Source organism: Prunus dulcis, chromosome 2 (assembly GCF_902201215.1).
Source record: "Prunus dulcis chromosome 2, ALMONDv2, whole genome shotgun sequence".
Taxonomy (NCBI): Eukaryota; Viridiplantae; Streptophyta; class Magnoliopsida; order Rosales; family Rosaceae; genus Prunus; species Prunus dulcis.
The window spans coordinates 22,410,560-22,428,077 of record NC_047651.1 but is presented as its reverse complement, the minus strand read 5'-3'; the positions used below and the strand labels follow the sequence as shown (position 1 = coordinate 22,428,077).

General features: G+C 38.1%; 3 protein-coding genes across 3 annotated transcripts; all 3 read right to left on the bottom strand.

The window, feature by feature from the left end:
- Nucleotides 1–58: 58 nt before the first annotated feature.
- On the bottom strand, nt 59–2,044 carry LOC117618928. Its single transcript, XM_034348704.1, has 2 exons — nt 1,897–2,044; nt 59–1,062 (listed from the first exon to the last, which is right to left on the bottom strand). The coding sequence occupies exons 1-2, from the start codon at nt 1,936–1,938 to the stop codon at nt 328–330; spliced, it is 777 nt and encodes a 258-aa protein (XP_034204595.1). The 5' UTR covers nt 1,939–2,044; the 3' UTR covers nt 59–327.
- Nucleotides 2,045–2,292: 248 nt separating this feature from the next.
- LOC117618690 (GDP-Man:Man(3)GlcNAc(2)-PP-Dol alpha-1,2-mannosyltransferase) lies at nt 2,293–4,782 on the bottom strand. Its single transcript, XM_034348371.1, has 7 exons — nt 4,378–4,782; nt 4,009–4,295; nt 3,701–3,887; nt 3,511–3,579; nt 3,200–3,393; nt 2,894–3,003; nt 2,293–2,785 (listed from the first exon to the last, which is right to left on the bottom strand). Exons 1-7 carry the CDS (start codon nt 4,675–4,677, stop codon nt 2,547–2,549), a joined length of 1,386 nt encoding a protein of 461 aa, XP_034204262.1. The 5' UTR covers nt 4,678–4,782; the 3' UTR covers nt 2,293–2,546.
- Nucleotides 4,783–5,455: 673 nt separating this feature from the next.
- Nucleotides 5,456–16,804, bottom strand: LOC117619984 (clathrin heavy chain 1). The gene is made up of 30 exons (XM_034350062.1): nt 16,438–16,804; nt 15,922–16,126; nt 15,412–15,500; nt 15,199–15,277; nt 14,933–15,060; nt 14,364–14,462; nt 14,092–14,200; nt 13,659–13,738; nt 13,352–13,579; nt 13,202–13,267; nt 12,588–12,704; nt 11,830–12,027; nt 11,627–11,743; nt 11,472–11,531; nt 11,127–11,213; nt 10,825–10,908; nt 10,613–10,747; nt 10,458–10,520; nt 10,271–10,375; nt 10,075–10,187; nt 9,724–9,976; nt 9,506–9,642; nt 9,147–9,425; nt 8,060–9,062; nt 7,362–7,847; nt 7,045–7,215; nt 6,780–6,965; nt 6,470–6,592; nt 6,132–6,242; nt 5,456–5,965 (listed from the first exon to the last, which is right to left on the bottom strand). Exons 1-30 carry the CDS (start codon nt 16,480–16,482, stop codon nt 5,816–5,818), a joined length of 5,106 nt encoding a protein of 1,701 aa, XP_034205953.1. The 5' UTR covers nt 16,483–16,804; the 3' UTR covers nt 5,456–5,815.
- Between the last annotated feature and the right edge of the window lie 714 nt (nt 16,805–17,518).

Sequence of the window (17,518 nt, the reverse complement as noted above, 5' to 3'; positions counted from 1 at the left end):
TTTTTCTTTGTTCATTTTCAACAAAGTGAAAGACTTGTTTTTGAGGAGGTAGGAAACAAAGGGAAGAAGTTCAAGGAATTGAATAGCTGTTACCATATATGTCTATCTTCAATGAAGCTACAAAAGTATACGAGCAGTAAATGTTGAATACCCATGATCATGATACAACAAATATTGACCTGCAAATCTTTGTACATTGACGTGTATATCTTGCCTAAAATGATTTCAAATCCTAGTCCTGTGGCTGTGGCTGCGAAGGAGAACTTTGGTATATGGAGGCATCAAGGTGGCTCGCCCGATGTAGATTTCAAATCCACAGTCCATCCCTTAGTTTTCATTGAAATGGATGGCACCAAGTTTCCAAACAACGTAAGTTGTAGCAAACATGACCGTGCTGATAAATACAAATGAGAAGATAATTAGAAACAAATCAGCACCCCCTGGAAAATCCCAAGTTAGGCCCTGCTTTGGCATCCCTCGCTTGCTGTCGTCAAAAATGTTTGTAGGGGCCTCTGGAAGTCCGGATCTTTTCTTCCCACGTTCACTGTCTCTGAGAGCATCTAATACATTCTTGCCCCTATCTGATTTTTTAGTTGGCTTTGTTTCAGTGTTATAACGCCTGAGAACCTTGGCTGCCCTCAGTCTCTCCCTAGCTGTTAGCGGCAATCTTTTTGATTTAGATTGCACATTACGTGACACAGGTGCGTCCCGCTCCTGGCTTGAGGAAACTGAAGACCCATTGGAAGGCTCAGAGGTTTGAGTCCCTGACTGATCTAGGACACTAGTTTGGAACTGACTGTCGTTGGCAGAAGAACCCAAAGATGAAGAATTCACAATTGGTAATCGGTCATCAGAAGGAGAACTCGCAGTATTTCCAGAAGCCTTATCATCGGTCTCCGTGGTAAGACGATTGCTATCAGCAACTGAAAGACATAAGCCCCATCTTTTCTTGCTTATATCCCTCTTTGGCCTAAATGTTCCAAATGAAGATGTGAATTGGGTAGCCGTAGGTATACAAGCTCCAGCAGAAAATTGTGACATGCTCTGGTACTTGGCTTTTAACTTCAAATGGAAAAGAAAAAACTTATGTAAATTATAGAATCATTTGTTGAACAATCATCTCCAACGTCGTTAGAAACAGTCCCTTGAACCGTTCATTAGCAATGAGAGCATGAAACTATTCAGCTATATAGAACACAATTTTTGAAAGGTACAATTAATTTCTAATTTAGATGCATTGAGACATCGTACCAATCATGCAAAATAGTAGAAAGCATATCAATGATCAAGTCTAACTAAGAGTGAAGCTAAGTACTTCTCCATTCATAAAACAGACCGAAGCTTTGAAAGGTAAACAAAAATTCCCCCTTGAGTTCTGACCATGACGCTTAAGCAAACAATCTAACATGCAGACACAGCAATAGATGAAAATCATAAAAGGAGAGGCATAAGTTTTCTTTTCTGAAAAATGAAATCACCATAGGCGCCTTCCTTTCTTCCAGGAAACTTGGGTCAAACAAAAACAAATTTGGCACAATAGTCATCAGTAGGATTAAGTCCTAACAGTCAAAAACCTCAACTAAAAGAAAGCCTTATCCAGACCATTTCCTTTTTTGGGGTTAAGGCATCAGAAAAAAAGACCCTTGAGCCAAGATTCATCCTTTTAAAGGTCATGACTCATAACCCAGTTGAATATTATATGTTTCAAAAGAAAAAGATATTGAAGTGGGTATTATCATTAGTAACTACCAGAAAAACAAAAACCCAGAAAGGGTTGAAAACAAAGAAGAAAAAAATTGGTTCAAGTTGTAGTAATTCGCTATAAACACGCATTCATAGACACAAATTGAACACAGACAAACGACGGAATGGTGCATAAGAGGAGCATGAAATTACCATAGAATTGAAGCCAACGGCCGAGTAGAATGAAACAGCCATTTTCTGGTCGTCTACGGCCCAACCATTTAGAGAGAGAGAGAGTTACACACCGTGTGTCTGCGTTTGGTGCAATGAAGGAGTGAATGGTCTGTAATCCAAGGGAAGGGGATGAGAATTTGATGGCACCACAGCCTATCCTAGCTCGTGCTTAGCACGCCGCCTTCTTTATTTTTTTGTTTTCCAATGTCCCAACGACATGTCGTTTTATAATGGAAAACAATGAAGTATCAATGCGGTCTTTCATTTATTTCATCCAAACTTGACTGAATTAAGAATCTAGTGGCTCAACATTGTCCACATTAACGTTGAAAAGAGAGAAAAAAGAAAAAGAAAAATGGGAAAGAAAAGGCTAAATTGGATGTCTAGAAGAACTGTAAATATGTGAAAGGCAATACAAAGTCGCTCAGAAAACTTGGATTTCTCAACTACATGAAATCATAGACGTCAAAATTATAACAATCTGATTAAAGACGGCAGCATAATCTAACTTTTTGAGTTACTGGTAAGACTTGGAGTGAAAAAAAAAAAGTTATAAAACTAAGGCTGATGAAAGGGCTCTTCTCTATTAAGTTACAAGTATATTGTGATTGATATCAAGTCCACTATTTCTAAGCCTGGGTAAGTATTGGAGAGACGGCAGCTTTGAAATCTTCATAGAATCTTTGCTCAGAATATCTGTCAGCCCGTTTCCTTGCAGCTGCAGCCATCTTGAGCCTCTCTGTTTCTGGCATTTTTATGATACTGAGGATGGCATCTGCATATTCCTCCACGGTGCGGGCAAGAAATCCTGTTTGCTGTCCATCTTCAGGTAAGACAATGTCCATTTTTGGGCCAGCAGAATTATGTGCTGAAACAAGGTAAAACATGAGGAACATCAGCACAGGAAAGAATGAATAAGATAAGTTACAGAGTTTGTTGGTTCAGATTCAGATGACAGATAACTTGAGATGCTCACCAATTGGGATGGCTCCTGCAGCCATATACTCCACAACACTTATTCCAAAGTGCTCATCAGTCATTGAATGGATTCCTGCAATGGCTCCTGCCAAAAGTTGCACCAAGTCCCTGTAGACATGAAAACTAACCAAGCTAAGAAAGCAATAACAAATCCAAACAGGGGTCATCAAATTACAAGAATAAAAGATAACCCAACAAGTTCATATTTACAAATAGAGAATAGTTCAGATGTTTGCATAAGCATTTGACTAGATTAATTTGACGAGCATAAAAGGATGCAGAACATGAGATCCTTAGCACAGACCTATACAAGACATTTTTATGAAATTCCACATCCCCGTCCACTTTCAATTCAATTGCTTTATCTTTCAAACTTTGTAATCTTTCCTCATCCGACTTATTCCGACAGCTACCCACAAACTGAAGCTTAGGTCTGGGCAAATGTGCATCTAATTTCCCTATGGCAGCTGCAAAGGCCTCAAGTTGGAGGCCATGTGCCTGAGAAAGAAATAACCAAAGTTCATAAGGACTTGCCAGCAGCCACAACAAGTAAAGGCCCCACAAATGAGCCGCAAAAATCTTAGTACCTTGTGCTCATAAGGTTTATATGCCCACCTTCTCTGGCCGAAACTGTGCAACAGATATAATTTTCGCCGGTTCCACTGGCCTCTCCAAAGAAAGCACCTATTCGGGCAGAAACTTGTTAAAAGGCAAATCCAATTGCATATTTGCAGCACATCATTATCACATTCATAACTCATAAAACCATGTTCCCAAGTAAAATGTCAAGACACTGGTAACAAACCTGAAGTCCAGAAGTATCACACGGAGGGTAGACACGCTTAGTCCGTTCCGGGATGTTCCAGAGCTTTTCGATATGGGACTGAGTCCAGGAAGAATTAACCATAGCAAGATGGGCACAAGAGCCTACAATCCCATACATCCGGCTAAATATATTGTAGTAGATGACTTTGCAGCTGGATAACCAATTGCTACAACAACACAACAAAAGCAATCCATGTTGAGATTTTTTCGGCTAAACAAATAGCAAAGCATATTATTCATCAATCATTATCAGCAATCAGCACATGTTAATAGCGACGATAAATATACCTCTGAGCAATAAAGTCGTCATTGTTGTACATGGAGCTCCGCTGACGAACACGAGAGAGCATGTCGCAGCTGATTGTAGGGTAATGGGTGTAGCAGATAACTCTGCATCCAAACAGCCTGGCAAGGGGATACGTAAAGGCGTAGCCACTGGTGTCGATATAGTAAGTAGGAGTAAACTTGGTCAAGGCCTCCCATGCGAGGTAGACAGAGCCAAGGCTCTGCCCAATCATGGTCAAGCGTGGGTACGCGGCTTCCTCGATCCACTTCCTCTTGTTCAAATGCACCACCTTCAAATTCCAACCCAAATTCAAGTTTTTTATAAATAAAAAATTGAATCTTGATAGAAGACGAAAGTGAGAGAGAGAGTACCTTAGGTGGGTGAAGGAGTTTGACCCCAAAGCGGTCGAGGGCGCGCACGGTCAAGGAGAGAGGGGAGGCGTCATGGTCGCCGGTGTAGACGAGGCAGTGGAGGGAGGGGTTTTCGTCCTGGATGGCTTTGACGGCGCACCAGAGGACTCTCTCGCCGCCGCCGCCGTCGTTGGTGTAGGGGTGGAAGAAGGCCACCGCTCGTTTTCTGTTGTTTCTGGCGGTGAATATTTGGAGAGAGAATCTGAGGATCAAGGCTGAGAGAGCTGTGATCAGACCCCAAATCACGAATTGGTAAGCCATTGACGTCGATCGATCGTATTGGGAATTTGTAGAGAGGCCCGGAAATTGAATGATGAAAAAGGACTCAACTCGATCGTTTCGATTTTCTGATTATGTAACGAGACCCAAAGATAGAACAACACTAAACAGAACGAACACGACGTCGTTTAGATTTTGAATATGTTCGAATATTTTAATAGTATAGTGTACGTTTTGAATATATTTCGATATTTTAATAGTACAGCCGTCCGGCTATACCTCATATATGTATTTAAATATTTTAATAGTAGAGCCGCGCGGCTATACGCATAAGAATATTTTACCAGTACAGTCGCCTGGCCATACTCTGAATATTATTCAAATATTGTATAGTATAGCCGCGCGGCTGTACTCATTTAGAATATTTTAATGGTACAGCCGTGCGGCCACACTCTATAATTATATTTAATTATTTTACTAGTACATCTGCACGTTTATACTCTATAATTATATTCGAATATCCTCTCTCGCATTTCTTTCCTTTTTTTCTTTTTCAAAAATTCATATTATTTATTATCCTTTTCCCTATCACATTGAACCCAAAGCAATGACAGGCGGATATGGAACTTCAACGTTGAATAGGTTTGAGAAGAAGAACGGGCTAGTGATATGATAAGCAGAAGACAATATATGATAATTTCAAAATCTTAAAAGATACACATGAAGGATTAAAAATCAGTCAGCAACTGCACTTGCAGTTGGAAAACAAATGGTTGCTGCACCAATCAATTACAAATGGGGCATACATTAAAGAAGAGTGTAAATAAAGCACTTCAAAATTATCAATGTACTGTTTTGTATTATACTCAGGCAAGTTTGAAAAACGAGAACAATAATACAGAGGAGAAAATTCTAAGCTCGCCCTCAACCAACAGCCAAAGAAAAAATGCCTCTGCTACAAAAGAATATTACAAGACGACATATCCACACAACCTATGACACAATTATTTAAGCTGCACCCTTTCAACCCATCAAAAACAAATTAGAAAAGTAAAATCAAAAGGAAATGACGGCATGTAAGCCTTCATAAAATTACACTAATTGGAACGTTCTATCGAATAGGTTGCCCTACTGACTAAAACACCAAATTCAAGATCCAGTTCCACAAGAATAGTTCATCTCAATAGCTACTGCCCATTGGTGGCATGCCAAAAGGTGGCATGCCCATTGGTGGCATTCCTCCCATAGGTGGCGGAGGAGCAAACCCCCCTCCCATACCAGGCATTGGTGGTGCAGGCAAAGCAAGAGGCAGCAACTGAGCGTACATGTTCTGCAAACATATTTAATTCAATGAATCATAATGCAAAATTATGTTTAAGCAAGGAAAGATAAGTCGAGAAGGGGAAATTTGGAACGATTTTAAGCGAATGTAGGCAAATTGATAGAACACAGTTTTATATAAGGCAAAAGTATAGAAGCAATCTCAAAGTGAATACCTGCTGTGCAATAACTTCTTTCTCTTCCTGCTCTTTAGCCTTCACCTCTTTCTGAGCTTCAAGTTTGTCCTTCACTAGTTCATCAACTTTGCCAGTGTATTCACGGATAAACTGCAAAACAGAGAATGTGAAAGATTGCCATTACATAATGTTCAACTGGGTTGAATGTGCTGCTTCTTCCAAGTGCTTCGATGAAAGATTCCAATAAAAACCAAACAACTTCAATTTAAAGAAAGTCCAATGAATGCTTAGAAGCAGAATGCTTGGAACCACAAACAAAACAGGCAGTTAATACCTTAACAAACAAGAAAGTTCAGGACAAGATTTTAAAAAATTACCTGTAGCAGATATGGGAAAGCAAAGTCAATCATGTTGTTCATCCAAGCAAGTTCAAGGACAATGTCTGCCCTTATCAAATCGTAACAGACAAACAGGCATGATGCAAAGCATTCTTTCTTTCCCTGCAATTTGAACAAAAGAATAAACATTTATTAACACTAATAATATTAAAATAAAAAACAATAAGTGGATTTTCTTTTTTATTCCAAAGAGCTCCTTACCTGTTCAATGAAATAAACAAGCAACTCCTGAATATTAAAATAAAAAACAATAAGTGGATTTTCTTTTTTCTCCCAAAGAGCTCCTTACCTGTTCAATGAAATAAACAAGCAACTCCTCTGCAAGTTCACGGTCACCAGACTGTGAGGCTGTCTCCATGGCATCTTTGTAAAGTTTGTCTTTCTTTGACAATCCAATGGACTGCTTCCACCTTCCTGCTTTCTTGTAAATGTAAGCAGCAACACGTCTCATTTCCAGAAGCTCGTGTTTCTCAATCTGACCAAACAAACAGTTTAAGGCTCTTGCAAATAAACACATTAAACAAAGAGCGAACTACAAATAGAAAGCATTTCACCTTTTGAGCAAGGCCTATTTGGTCAAAGCTATCATGCAAATCAATTGATTCACGCAATCTTTCATAATCTTCCTCCTCAACATATATCGCATTCAAAGCCTCATTAACAGCAGAGACATTGTTGCTCTGAACTGCAACCATGTATGGCTTCACAAGAAGCAGGTGACCAGCCTAACATATTCAAATGCAAAAGAATCTCAACATAAGAGCCATGGAAATGAAATTCGTTATCTATACTTTCAGTAAAAAAAAAATGTTGGATTGGGGAGGAGCACTAAGAATCTAAGCTGCCAGTAAATACATGCACAATCAATTACCTTCCGCATAATGTCAACCACACGTGTATGATCTACACGAAGTGCAAGCACATTTAGAAGATCGTTAATGAGATCTGGATGCTCTTGCAAGTAGAAGTGCACAGCCTTATAATATAGCTCCACATTAGCAACTTTAACTGCCACATCTTTGAACTGCATGTGATCCCAGGCTTCAGGGGAATGATTCATGATGGTAGTTGCAGCATTATCAAACTCATCATATTGAATATACAGATAGGTAAGCTCCTTCCAATGTTGCTGCTCATCACAAGCTCGTATAAGCTTGGGAATATTTAGACGATTTGCAAACAATTTGATGTGCTCCATAAGTTTCTCCGGACGATATCTAGCATATAGAACTCCCAACTCGGTAAAGATTCCCATGTGAGCACGTTCTAACCCTAGACCACTCTCCATTAGAGATATTAGCTCGTTGAAGCATCCTCTATTCTGATAGTATTCACTGACCTCTTCCAAATCATCCACCTGTAAAATTTAAAACAGCACACAGATTTAGTGAGAACTGTATAAAAAATGAGCAAATACTCAAAGAGAAACCAGATTTCGAAGCTTCCAGGCATTAAACAACTTAAACAAATATTTTTCTTTACTCATGAAAGGTCCGCTCTTTTAGACATCCAAAGAATCCGTGCAACAAAATCTAGATTGACATATGAGAAGTAGATGCAGAAAATCACCTGTATAATAATGTTGAGGCCACAAATCTGAGCTAAGCGGAACTCCTCAGCATCAACACAAGCAAAGCAAACCTCCTTCCATGTCTTTGCACTGTTGGCTTTTCGTGCTGCATCAACAGCACCTTGGAATTGTTTGAGCTTCACTAGTGTTATTGCCAACTTGGCCCAGTTAGATATAAAAGCAAATATTATTTTTGCAGCCTCGTAGAGGGCCTCATCATATAGGCGATCACCAACATTTTGGAGATTAGCAACATTAGGCATAAGAATAAACTCTTCAATGTCAGCAAGCCTATCAATCTTTGCGTATGCATAAATGAGCTCGCTGTCCACCTTGGGCTCTCTCGCCTTCTGCCTGACCATCAGAAGGTACCTCACCAAGTCATGGTAGACATCTGCATCCTCAGAAGCACGAATAACATCCAAGAATTGGGTGGCATCATCCGCACGAATGAATGACTCAATCGCATCGCTGACCAGCCCCTCCCGGAGTTGAGCCTTTGCAACCTGGCTCCAAACGGCATCTTCTTCAACACGGAATGCAAACTCCACAGCCCTATCAATGCTTCTGATGTTATCCAGCAAGACGTTAACAGCTTGAACATTCAAGTTAAACTTCTTGAAAATTGCAAATGCTTCCTCATACAGCTGGGCTTCCACAGCTACTTCCCCAACTGCAGGTCCATCAAAATTATCTAGCCTATTAATATAATCCATAACTCTAGACGGATCTGCCTTGATGGCTGTCAAAATTAGCAAGTTTTGCAGATTGAAGTTGCCACTGAAGGCAGAGTTTTGAAGCACAATCTTTTCAAGAAGTTCAATTAATTCGTGGGGCAAATCAGCAGTCATGAAAGCCTTAACAGCCGCAGAAACTTGTTCTGGGCTCTTGCTCTCAGGCAAGGCAGTAGAAACAACTTGATCAATAAGTTGTCTTCTGTACTCATTCTCAGGGTCAAGAACTTTTCCCCAAAGATCTTCATCCATTCTCTCAACCACATATCTGAGACAAAGAAGTAGTAAGTAAACCTCCAGGAACCAGAATGAAATGAAATTTTTTTAAACAATCAAATACTAAATCACCAACCTTGCTTGCAATTTGAATAAAGAGTTTTTATTTGTGACATTAATAAGTTCATCATCACATTGTCCACGGCGGTAAGCAACAACAGCAAGGGTAGGGTCACGTTTCTCACAATATTTACCAACAACACGTGAATCATAATATGGGTTTGTGGTAAGGAAGTGCTCTGGATTATTGCCGCTATCAATGATGATTTTACCCAAAGCATTGTGAACATGTACGTCTTGGCTTCCCTCACTCACAAGATGCTCCAAGAACTGAGTGAGCAAACGAAGTCGATTCCTAATGAGAGGGACAAAAAGAAGAAAATTAAGTATGACGAAGAAAAAGGGATGATGGAAGGACATAAATTAGGATACCACCTCTTCTCGCATTCCTCCACAAGGGGCTCCACAGGAAGCAATGAACGGACAGAAAGAATCAAGCCTTTGATAAAATCTTCAGGACACTCATCATCAAGCAGCTGTCCCACAACTAAAGGAGCATTCCCAGGATTCACCTATGCAAAGTGCCAAACATTCTCAATACTAAAAACCCATAGTCATGCACTTTGAAGTGTCAAAGAGGGCTGAAATAGTACCTTTTGAACATAACCTTCAATGTAACGAAGCATGTTGTTCGTGTACAAGTAGTGGGTCAGATCTGGAACAAATCCAAAACGATCACAAACATTAATGAGTGGTCGTGCATCTGGGAGCTTAGCTTCCATTAAGAAGTTCTTTGTTTTCTCAGCGTCATAGAAGTTTGATTCTCTAGTAACTCGCTCCACCTCTTTGATTTGTCCGGTTTTAGCAGCTGCCTCAATGTACTTGAAGTGGATATCAGGATCCTCACTGTCACACATTAGGAAAATAAGAATCAAGAATAAACTGGATGTGACATCCCCAACAGAAGAGACAAAGGAGAAGACTTCTCTTCTTGAACAGATTACCTTGAGCTCAGAAACGACCCAAGGAAGAAGTACAACCCTTCATATGACTTGAACTGTTCAAAAAGCTTCATGCATTGATCAACACCCAACTGCTCAGAGTATTCCTTAGCGACCTGTGCAGGTATTAGTTTGCTTCAGTTAAATCTCCAATTATATTTTTTAACATCACTATATGAAGAAAAAAAAAAGTGTATACCTGTACAATTATCTGAAGGTTGCCTCTTAAATTGACCAACAAAAGATCTTTCATACACTCCAATGCCCATTCTCGTGAAAGAGTGCCGAAAAACTCTACAAGTGACTAGAAGGAAAAATAAATAAAAATTAGAAACAGTACTACAAGTCAATGGTACCAATTTGATGTAGTTAGAGAGGATATCAACCTGTGGCTCTATTGCATGTGTATTCACTATAACACGTTTAATATCAGGCAACTCTGAGTAATGCTGCATCAGAAATAAAATTTTTAAGACAAATGTCATAATTGGAAAATACAGAGGGTAAGAAAAGGAAAAAGAACTGCAAGAAGACATCTTACTTGCAGAGCTCGCACATAAAGACCAGCTTTTTCACATAGCTGGGCAATTCGAGGGCGATCATAATGACTGAACATTCCATTGGCTAAAATAGCATCAGCCACATTTGGAAAAGTCACTAAATTGATCTCAAGGACCTGCAAGGATGAAAAAATGTCAACCAGCTGAAAACAGGAAAGTTCAGATATGCATAAATAGCTCTGAGAATAGAAACCTTGGTTTGCAGGAAAGCATGTTCTGGAAGATTTGGCTTCAGAACATCCAGTAAAAAGGCAGTCGCCTCACGAATCAGGTTCCTCTAAAATGACAAAGAGAAACAAAAAGCATGTGAGTCTCTTATTCATCTTTTAATATTTCCATAATTTCAAAGGTTTCATATAACTTTCTTTTACCAAAAAACAAAAGAACTCATGCCCTATGATGAACTTTGTTGAGAAATAATAGAACACAAAACACTGAAAATGAAAAGAAGGATACCATATCGTAAACCCTTAGTCATAATGAGAATGAACAAACCTGAAGGAAGAGATCAGTTATGGTGTTGTAATCAACTGGACAACCACCTTCCATTTGAGACATCATCAATGCAAAATTAACAGCACCCTACATTCAAAATCACATCAAAACCTGGTTTAGTTTGAACTTTATACAACTCCTTAAAAGAAGTTCAAGTTCAACCCAATACAATTGCAAAGCCAAATGTACACAGTGATGTGGGTGTCAACTGAAAAAATACAAATAGAAGAATATTTTTTATTTCGATGGGACATTCAATGAACAAGGATCAATGTGTAATCTAGTTATGCTTTCGGCTTTCAAGTACTAAAATAGAAAATATAAGCTTGCTGATTGTTTGCATACCTGCGGATCTGCTCGAAGAATTGTTTGCAAAAGGAACAGATAGTCAGGCGTGTAGCCAACCTAAAGCAACCAAGAGAATGGATATCAGACACCAACAGCCATTTACCAAATACGAAAACATTTAGAACCATTGCTACATAGAAACATTTCCTCACCTGCTTTGAGTAGATTAGTATCTTGTCAAATTCCCTTCGCTCAGCAAAAGCTGCAACAACTTTTGGAGTTGCTCTGGCTTTAATATATATTTTCAAAGCAAGATCATTATCCACAGTCTACAAGAAAAAAATAAACGATATTAACACCAAAAATGTAATAATCCAAAAGATAGCCACGTTTAAATTCAAATAGTAAAACAAACCTTCACAAGATCTCCCAGTTCCTCACTGCATTCGAGTTTGTCCTCTGCCAGCCAGTTCTCCAAAAGATTCTTTTTGTTCTGGTTCACTACAAGACGTGATAATTCCAATGACTCGAACGCATTGAGCTTCCCTCGTGTCAAGAGGGTCCCAAAGTACTGCAACAGAGGTGGGGTTTGCCCAGTTTGGACAGGAACGCTCTGCAACACATTGGAGAGACAATAAAACCATGACCGTTAAATTTCATCAAGTTGTAGTCTATCTTAAAAAGGCACAAAAATTGTAACTCTCACCATCTCAAACAAGTGTACATCAAGTCTAAACTTATCAAGCACATTATGTCTTTTTACCAATCAAGTTTTATCTCAATTTGGTCACTATTGCACATTTATTATTCATTCATTTCTCACCAGCTTTGAAACAGACACAGAAACTTGAATTTGTTATTCTCCTCACCGAAAAAGCATCAATAACATTTCTCACTAATATTCTAAAGCTTAACAAATTCTAATACCAAAATTTATCAGATGTAGACTCTTAGAGAATACTGCAATCAAGCCATTAAAAAGACATCCCAAATGGCCAAAGGGCATGAACTACTTGAACACAACAAGCTTCATACCAGGAGCTCGATACCAATAAAACAACTAAAAACAATAATACTACATACATGGGAGACAAATGCAGTACAAATCATCTGAAGTTACGAAAATACTAGCCAATGGAAGAAACATGTACAAGTATAGAAGCGAAATGAAACCTGAAATTTAGCAACTGTATCAGGCGTACGGAGAATTCCTTGTGGGGACTCAGCAGCAAGTTCAGCAGCTTCTTTGTACTTAGTTTGGGCAAACAGTTCTTGGAAACGCTGGACAACCTGTAAGATTCAGGTAGGCACGTCAGCAATTTCACAGAGGTGGTGATACTTTCTCAAATTATGACAAACAGGCAAGATAACCAAGCAGAGTCAAGTCAACAATAAGCCATAGTGAAATTGTTGACTACCATATAGAATACGGCCTTCTCTCATCTCACCACCTTTATTCTAAGGACTCTAATAGCTCACTCAAAAGGGTAATAAAAAACAAGACAAACATAATAGATATAAAATCAACATTCCTTGAGTCGAAGTAAATACACTATATGGATAAATTCCTTTTGCCCACTCAACCTTAACAAGCACACCTTATGTGAGCATCCAGTTCAAAAATACTGACTAATCATGACAACTTCAAATTGGATACAACACTGCCTAACATTAACAATCAAATTGTCATTTGAACGATATCTTACTTCCATTGGGCAATGATATATGGATCCTAAATTACTCTTACACCACTCAAGCTTAACATTGAATAATAATGAATATCTTACAAGATTTTCGGCACCAGGAAGATTTCCTCTTTTGGCCAGATTGACAGCAAGCTCCAAATTGTTTAACTGCAAATTAAAACAAAAAAAGCATCTTAAGCACAATATGCTACTTGGAAAACCATAACAAGGAGAAAAATATTTCAAACATACCTGACCACTGACAAAAGGCACAATAGTTTGTTCATTAATTGTAGCCAACAACACCTGGCCCCGCCTATTAACCGCGTAAAACCCTCCAACTGATGAAGCCTCTGTTGTCAAGAAGATTGGATCCGGACTAATTCTATTTCTGTAAACTGCACTAGCTGTCTCTAAATCATACACAAACAGTAGCCCAAGCTTTGTAATTACATAAATCAAGCTGTACTTGTGAGACATCTGCCAAATTAACAAATTCATTATTAACATATGTACCGTATTATACAAGATTAGTCAAAAACATTAGTAAATTCAGTACCTGCATGGCAACTGGGAAATCATCAGCAAAATCTGGAGGAAAGAACAGATCTGCTTGTTTCTTTGTAAAAGATGGCTTTCCTGAAGAAGAGGAAAAAAAAAATTCAAACTCACAACATGTTCCTTTAACTTTACAATCATCAAAATACAATAAATAAAACAAAAAAATTTCCATGACTCATACCACTAATTAACTTTATGAGCATGTTAAACTTATTCAAAATTAGATTCTAAGCATATGTAACCAATATCTCCATGACTAATTACCACTAATAATGAAGTACCCTATTTCAATATCCTGCTAAACATAATCACCCTTTACAAATGTGTCGGAGATTGTGGGTAAAGAAACGAAAAAACATGTGTTTACACAGAACAAGGCAAGTCCAGCTCATTTCATGTACATGTAACTTTAATATAATCCTTATATCAACCTGGCTGGGCACCGAGCTCAATAACATGTAACTTTGATGTAATCTGTCCAGCATTCAGGGTCTTAGTGGCAAAAGAAATAAGAGTCGAGGGATTGTCATTCCCTGGAACCTGTTCAAAAGAAATGAAAAAGATCAACAATATTCAAATATACATATATGTATGTATATGATGTATATATATAAATACAAATATGTAATAACAGATTGTGTGTAGTGCAAGAGTGTAAAGATCAAATACAGAGTAAGAGAATGGGAAAATGAAATTGGCACACCTTGTATTGAGCAAATGATGCAGCATGTGCTTCAAGAGCTTGACTGCGCTGCTGATCCACAGAGAAGAGTTGCAAATTTCCTTTAACCAATTGTGGCCTCTACAAACAAAACAAGACTAAGGATCAGAAGCAGTACAGCATAGAAATGGCCTTAAAAGAGACGGGTTGTATATTTTGTCTGACATATTGTAAACTACAAACAGATAAGAGAAGGAACTCCATAAAAGGAAATGAAAACAAAACTAATATGGCAGCAGAGTTGTTTCACAACATCAATCATTGGCTAACATGGTTGCCACAGTATTGTTTATGAAGCTATACCAAATCTAATCCAAATAAAAGTACCAGACATCTTAATACAAAGAAAGATTGACAATTAAAGGGCTGACCACAAACACTTATTGAGCAAGAATAAAGAAAATGGGACTGCACTTGTAGGAACTCAAACAGGGCGACAAAAGACCCAAAGAGTTTTGCAGTTGCTGACAATTTTCCTCAGCTGAGAAAAAGAATACTGGAGAACATAAGAAATGAATGCTGGACAGGCATTAATAGACATAACAGCATACCTCCGGAGCACCAGGAGCAATTCCAACCAAAACCAACCACTTCTCAGAAGGATCACAACGGTAATTTATTATCTGATTGTTTGCCAGATTAGCTGTTCGCTCAAACACCTTGACAGGTTCCGACTCCCCTACAAGGACAAACACATAAAGAACAAAAAGAATTAGCAAAACAAGCGAGTTGATACCATAAATTTGAATGTTTCCATGTGACAAAAAGCTGAAGATGTATGATTGGTTACTCAAATAAGTTGTTTAAGGCATCTTACCTTCAATTGACCAGTGATACACTGTAGTCTGAGTGACTAAACCCAACATCTTTGGGGTTATCCACTTCCAAAAAACAATCTACAAACGAACCAACAGGATAGGTAAGCTAGATTTTTTAAAACCCCGCAGAAAATAATAAAAACCTGATATTCTCACACAATTTTGAAGAGATGCGAAAAATATACTAATTAGTAAACCAATAAAGTGAGTACCTGTTCAGGCATAAGATGTGATTTCAATTTTGCTTTCATCTCAATGTTAAATATTTGAAGGTGATCCTGAGTAGTACCTTGGACTTGGGCTTCAAACAGATTTGACAACACATGAGCAAAAAAATAAATAAATAATAGTGCAGCATTAACAAAAGTATACACTAAAGTCCATAAAGAAAGGTAAGGCGCTGGCAAGTAAAAACCAGTAGGTAAATAAGGTTACGAGCATAACATGTATATGATAATCGCTGCTGGTCCAACTAACTATATGCTGTAGATGAATTAGCAAGATGCATGATGAGTCTATCAGTCTATGACTAAACTTATTGCAATACTAATCAAGTAAACTAAGGGTCAATAAGTTGATGTTGAAACAAAATACTAAACTAAGTGCATCCACAACACATTAATATCAAAACCAGAACGGCAAGCAAGAGAATTTCTCAACAGTGACAAGAAGTCAATGCATAATAATTATTCCTGCAATGCAAACATGTAGTTATAGCATACCTTTCAATGCAAGGATTTTGGAATTTGGATTCATAAGTGCAGAGTCCGCAGTGATTGGCCTCCTCAAAGGTTGCATCGGCATACTCATATCAATAATAACAATACTATTCTGCGGCGAAGTCTCCCGAACACATATGTACTTATCGGATTCCATAGTAACATGTGTGAATGTTATGAATTGTGGATTAATCCCAACGCTCGGAAGCTGCAATCAGATCAGATCACATAAACTCATTAATCACTTTTTTATTTTAGTCAAAACCTCTCAGTAAATAGTTGTTGTGTTCAAAATCATAGTTGCTTAAGTTAGCAATCCCTAGTGAGATAATTATCAGATCTGAACATAGACCACAAATTTTAAACACCACAGATCCATGTGAAGCTAGAAACCAACTGAGTAAGCTTAAACGACAAATCGAGCAAAGTAATCGACCAAACAGCAACTATTTCAGCTCAGAAAACAAGTGTAATTTGAAATTGAGCTTAAGTAGCATCGAATCAGAAGATAGAACTGACCGTTAGGGCTTCCTTCATGGTGATCGGAGCGTTCGCGGCCGCCATGGTTGCGCAGATCGACGGCTCGGAAAGGAAGGCTCGGATCTGCGGATGCGATTAGGCCAGCCGTGAACTGAGAGTGCACAGCGAAGAGATGTAAAGATTGAGAGAGAAAGCGTTTCGAACCCTGCGGGGGATTCGAATCGCTATGAGATCTAGAACAGCAACGAAACCCTTAGACCCGCAAAAGCGAACAAGGGAGAGAGATCTGAGAAAGGGGGTTAGAAGGGAGAGTTTTTTGGGATTTTATAAAATGTGGAATTTTCAAGTGAATTATAACGAGAAGCAGAGATCTCATCCAAGCCACTTCCAGAGCTAAACTATTTAAATAAATAATTAACTCGTCGTCTGAGTAAAAAATAAATAAATATCAATACGTGTTAAAAATGTTCTGTAGTGCTTCGTTTTTCTTTCTTTTTTTTCTTGCCTCGGTTTTATTTTATATTGACGCCGGGTTCTGCGGGTCTGGATTCAACCCGACCTTTTTAAACGACTGTTCTAAAATTCTAATGGATAGTAAGGTCTTTTCATTGTGTGATAAATAACTTATTTACAATATATTTGGATTTAAAAGCCATAAAATAAATTGTATAGGTTTTATTTTCTACATAAAACTGCAAAATTTTGAATAAAATAATAAAAATGTTGTGTTGCTTGATTTTTTAAAATTTTGACAAATACTTGTTATTCAATCCAAACAATAAAAAAAGTTTCCCTTTCTCTTTTATCTTTCTTCTCTTATTTCTACTTTTTTCAGATAAAATTGTAAAGCACATTACTTTCTGGCTAAGCAAGCATGATTCATCAGTTGTTACAAACTTACAAATTTTGCAACATCTCTTTTTAGGACTCGGAAGGGGTTAGAAGTTTAATTGAAAAGTATGAGGCTATATGTGTTTATTAACAACTTCCCCACAAATTAATGTATAGCCCATTAAATTATTGTCAAGATAATGTACATACGAAATATGTCTTTTGATCATGACAGTGTACCCGTGTTCTTACATTTGGATTCGAATCTCTCTTACTTTAAATTACTCCT